This window comes from Cibotium barometz, chromosome 3, assembly GCF_041138505.1.
Source record: "Cibotium barometz isolate CiBa-2024 chromosome 3, ASM4113850v1, whole genome shotgun sequence".
Classification (NCBI taxonomy): Eukaryota; Viridiplantae; Streptophyta; class Polypodiopsida; order Cyatheales; family Cibotiaceae; genus Cibotium; species Cibotium barometz.
The window spans coordinates 2,963,164-2,968,826 of record NC_141048.1 but is presented as its reverse complement, the minus strand read 5'-3'; the positions used below and the strand labels follow the sequence as shown (position 1 = coordinate 2,968,826).

The 5,663-nt window shown below is 43.9% G+C and overlaps 1 protein-coding gene across 1 annotated transcript; it reads left to right on the top strand.

Moving 5' to 3' along the window:
- Positions 1–2,101: 2,101 nt before the first annotated feature.
- LOC147639608 (large ribosomal subunit protein uL2-like) lies at positions 2,102–5,663 on the top strand. The gene is made up of 2 exons (XM_086772186.1): positions 2,102–2,659; positions 5,202–5,663. The coding sequence occupies exons 1-2, from the start codon at positions 2,220–2,222 to the stop codon at positions 5,545–5,547; spliced, it is 786 nt and encodes a 261-aa protein (XP_086628312.1). The 5' UTR covers positions 2,102–2,219; the 3' UTR covers positions 5,548–5,663.

The window sequence follows — 5,663 nt, the reverse complement described above, 5'->3', positions numbered from 1 at the left end:
ACATACATACATACATACATATATACATACATACATACATACATACATACATACATACATACATATATATATATATATATATATATATATATATATATATATATATATAGAGAGAGAGAGAGAGAGAGAGAGAGAGAGAGAGAGAGAGAGAGAGAGAGAGAGAGAGAGAGAGAGGACTAGGATGTATTTATGTGCGTGTGCGTAACAAAGAGAGGGTGAGAGTGACAGAGAGATAAAAAAGTGGTACAACATTGATTCATATACACACATATATGAATGTATATATGTATGTGAACATATATATTTCCAAAAATATAAATATTTGAATATGTATGTAGGCACATATGTGTGTGTGTATGTAAATATATATATGGATAGACATTGTAGATGTATGTGTATATGTATATATGCTATATATGTTTTTTCTTAAAGTATGCATGTATGTGTATGTATATGCATCTCTATATTATTTTGTCTCTGCATTTGTATACACAGAATTGCATGTAAATATATTTATATATGTGTGTGTATGTTTTGGCCAATCAATAACTTTCGCATAAGCAAAGAGATTTTGTGTGCACGTATAAACATGATATATATATATATGTGTGTGTGTGTGTGTAAAGGAGAGAGAGAGAGAGAGAGAGAGAGAGAGAGAGAGAGAGACAGAGAGAGAGACTCCCCACATACAAAGAGAGATTGTGTTGGTCTGTTTTTGATCAACAGAACATCAACACATTATGTCGACTAAACAATTAGTTCGACAAGCTCGAAGATGGCATCAAACTGCAGACAGCCGTGATCACAACAGGTCTCTGATCCTTTTGATCTTGGGCTATCAGAAGAGTGTAATTTATGCTAGCTTAACACAACGCTAATTGGGTGTTGTACCCAACAGTGCTTTTGATGATCATTAAGTAATTATTGTTCTAATTTGGTAATCATGCCGAGTATATTAAGATAATTAAAGAATCAAAAAAGATTATATTATATTATTTGGGTTATTTTAGTTGAGTAATTTAAGCTCATTTATGCTATTAAAATTGTCCTTGGGGAGTTCAAACACAATACTTTTTTTTAAATATTAAAGCCAGGTTTATTTTTTTAAAATCAATATTAAAGTCGAGTTTTTTTAAAGCTGCATTTGGTTGGCGAAAATATATTTAAAAATTTTTGAGGCTTTTGTTTTTGGACCGTTGGTGTGGACGCGATGACACATATTTTTTGTGGACGATATCCCCATCAGGATTTTTTTTGACTAAAGCTGATTATATAATGTGTGTGTGTGTGTGTGTGTGTGTGGATGCGGTGACAGATTTTTTATGGACGATACGCCCATCAGGATTCTTTTTTGACCAAAGCTGATATAATGTGTGTGTGTGTGTGTGTGTGTGTGTGTGTGTGTGTGTGTGTTTTCTTCCTATGTATACACATGTGCACGTTTTTTCCCGTGGTAGACAATTAGGCCCAAACCTGCATATTTGTACTCATTTTAATAGTTGTTATTAGTAGATAACATGTGTACTTTTTCCCTTTTATAAACGAGTCTACCCACTTGATATGGTGCTAGTGTGCACTATTTGCACAATGTGCCCAATAGGAGGAGGTCAAGGAAAAGTGAACTTTTTTAATGGTTATACAATTTGAGGGCCTTCGTCTAGACATGGTCAACTTCACTTGCATCTTAGGCATGTGGGCGGTAGAGGAGCACGTGACAAGGACAAACAAATTCCTAATGTAATTGTCTATCAAGGGTCCTTGGGCAATGCCTTGGTGGACATGCATATCAAATGAACGATGCTCATACAGCAGCACAAGTGCTCGATGGGCTACAAATTAAGGCCTGCCTCCATGGTATGCATTCCTCCATGTCTGGAGGACTGGTAGGGGACTAGTGTGCTCAAAAGACAATTTGAGCACATGCCAAAAGACAATTTGTGGTGGAGTCTGATATGCCACCACCCGCGGTGTGTTGCCCATGTTTAAGAACCTTTCATTTAATCTTCCAAAAGGAAAAAACTCGTGGATTATTCCATTTTTATACCTCGTGAATTTAATGGAATAGACTATTAAACTTCACACATATTTATCAAAGGAAAATTTAACCTAATTGCATTAGCTTGCCCGGAAAAGCCCTAATTCGTTTGCTCAAAAACCCAACTAGCTGAACGCGGAATTTCTTTCTGCCCCTCCTTCTACCGCGAGAGCTGCCTGTTGCCATGGGGCGCGTGATCAGAGGGCAGAGGAAGGGGGCGGGCTCCATCTTCACGGCGCACACGCACAGGCGGAAAGGGCCCGCGCGCTTCCGCTCGTTGGACTACTCGGAGCGGAACGGCTACATCAAGGGGGTGGTGTCGGACATTGTGCACGACTCCGGACGCGGCGCCCCCCTCTGCAAGGTCACTTTCCGGCACCCCTTCCGCTTCAAGCATCAGAAGGAGCGCTTTGTGGCCGCCGAGGGCATGTACTCCGGCCAGTTCGTCTACTGCGGCAAGAAGGCCTCCCTCTCCATCGGCAATGTCCTCCCCCTCAAGTCCGTTCCGGAAGGTGCCGTTGTCTGTAATGTTGAGCAGCGCGTTGGAGACCGCGGCGCCTTTGCTAGAGCCTCCGGCGACTATGTCATCGTTGTCAGCCACAACCCCGACAACAACACCACGCGGTAAGAGATAACATTCCTCCTGCAGATCGCATCCTTCTTTTGTACATACCGTTTTCTGCCACGGCAGGCATCATGACCAATCTAAATTAATCACGACATGAGTGACCTTACCAGTTGCTCTGGGTTGTGAGGTGTATTTCCATGTCCTTTTATATGTCGTGCCGTTTTGTTGTACCGTTGCAGTTTGTTTGAGGTGTGACTTGCTGCTAAGCTATGTGGAGATGGTTATTTTATCCACGTGTCTGACTGTAGTCTGGCAGATCGTCTTTTTTAACAGATGTTCCTTGTTCAGTTGATTGAGCAGAACGTTACGGAAATGGTGTGCAAGCTACAAAAAGCGATAACCTCGTGCACCTACACACGCATGTTCATGGCAGATTGATAACATGTGCCATAATAGTATTAGTGCCATAGTTGTTATGAGTAACCGTTCGAGGTGTATGAGTCTTCTGAGGCGTCTGGACATAGGTGAATTATTTTTTTTGGACCGTTTCTGGATTTGCCAGTTTTTGCCGATTTTTGTCTGTTTGAGTCTCTAGATCGAGGCTATAAGAGCCCCTCTAAGCTCTCAAGACTTGAACACAATCTCTCTCGAGTCTCTCCCTCTCTCATACACACTCTCTCTCTCTCCCTTAAGGCTTAAACCTTGCTCGAGGCAGCTCCTCTCACACACTCTCTCACTCTCTTTGCCTCTCTCATACACACCCAGGTGACACCCTCTGCATACAGGCACATTTCCAAGAGCCCAGGACAAAGGGCTAGCTTTTTGACACCCTCGTCACACTAGCCTTGCCTTGATGTATGGAGCAGCCTTATGGGGGCCAGATTTATCCGACGAGGATTGGCAGCGAGTTGAGAGGCCCCAAGTCATGATGTTCTTCCGTATGATCCCATTCGACATGGATCACACCTTCGGAGCTCCCCACGAAGATGCACTTCTATAGAGATCACTTCCTCGCACTCACCAAGGATGGATTCATCCAGCAGCCGAGCTACTTGAGTGTTCACATGTCGCATGCCATAGCCAGGAAGCTCATATGGAGACCCAGAGGAGAGGATTTGCCAATTATGCCACACAGAGGTTGAGACGGAGAAGCATTACATATGCTGATGCCCAGCATACTATGGGATTCGCGGGAGGTTTCACCCTCTATTTCGTGAGGGATTTGGTCCACTCTCTCGGATCATTGACTTCCAGAAACTAGTAACCGCAGACACAGGCACACCTTCTTGAGAGAGCTTTGGTCCCAGCCACCCCGCCCCCTCCCTCGTCAGCCAACCATCACCAGTTTCTTCCGGACCGAGGAGGTGGAGGACACCAATATATAGTGGATTTTGTGGACGCTCCACAAGCTACTCCGGACCTACCGTGCCCGAGAGGAGTTACCTCGGACCGAGCATCCATGCCCGATGCCCTCGTCCCCCCCCCCCCCCCCCCCCGCGCGACCACGATCACCTCATCAGCTCCAGATCCAGGAAATGCTCCACGGGCCTGCTGGCTGGTCTGCTGAACTGTCTTATGGCCTTATGCCTAAGCTTGGCAGGTGGTCTTATCTGGGAGTGTGGGGTGCTGGAGAAAGAATGGCAGTGGGTGAACTGCTGGGTTCGAATTACGGAGTATTTTTACTTGACTGCCTGTATATGCATGGTATTATCGACTTGAAGTATTCACTCAGTGATATTCATGTTTGTGAAAGTTGCTGGCAGATAAGCCGCCTTCTTACCTGGCACAGATCACATATCCTGCATATTGAGAGCATCAGTATGCTCCTGCATTTTCTGAATGGTGGTGTAGGTTTTTTCAAGTTAACAGGTATGGCTGCTGTTAAAGTTTTGGGTGGATGTCTGTTTTGGTGTGCAGCAGCTGCAGAAGTAGAAATTAGTTTACATGCTTGAAATTTCTTTGAAGGCGTGCCATAGTTTTGTGCTCGTTGCTATTGGTCTATGGTGCTTATCAACACTATCTTCGTATATGTTTGCCATGCCCTTGCACTTATACATGGGAGCATGTACAGGTGCTGCTGCCTATGTGTCTCCTCCCTGGAGTTTCTGTATCACTTGGAGTATCTTTGTCCACAAACAAGTTGATTAATTGTTATTTCATGTTAGGTAGGGTTCCATTGAGAATTGCAGCACGTGGGTCAATATTGTGTGAATGACATGGCTGGAGTAGTGACACTTATCAGAAATTTGTTTGTTTCTTGTAGCAATCTCCCTGTATGGTTGATGTAGAAGGAACAGGTTTTCACATATTCTGTTGTTTCAGCAGTTACATCTTCTAGATGGCTGATAGCAGTTACAACCATCTGCCCCCTTTTGCAAAGTTCTATTAGTGGGCTCTGTCAGGAGATTGATGCAACTCTTTGTTTGTGGGTGATTTCTTTGCAGGTGAATCAAACTGTTAGTTCTCTCTTGGGGTAGAGACTGGTTTTAACCATTTGTTAGGGAATATGCTGGTCTGAAATGTTTTCAGTCACTCTAAAGGTTTGTGGTGTCAAGTTCAAAGACATGTATATTTACTCTAGTTGCTTGCTGCATGCAGTATCAAGCTACCATCTGGTGCCAAGAAAGTTGTGCCAAGTGGGTGCCGTGCCATGGTTGGGCAGGTTGCTGGTGGAGGAAGAACAGAAAAACCAATGTTGAAGGCTGGTAATGCCTATCACAAGTACAAGGTGAAGAGAAATTGCTGGCCCAAGGTCCGTGGTGTTGCTATGAATCCTGTTGAACATCCTCATGGTGGTGGTAACCATCAGCACATTGGTCATGCCAGTACGGTTCGGCGTGATGCTCCGCCTGGGCAGAAGGTTGGTTTGATTGCTGCCAGGAGAACTGGAAGACTGCGGGGGCAGGCTGCAACTGCTGCTTCTAAGACCGATAAAAGTGTTTAATTTGTTAAAGAATATGTTGAAGATCTGGAGACTTGGAAAGCTCCATGTTTTGGACAGAAATTGCCCTGTTGCAGTTTTTTTTATTAATTTACCTGTACTTGCCAGGGTATCTCTTA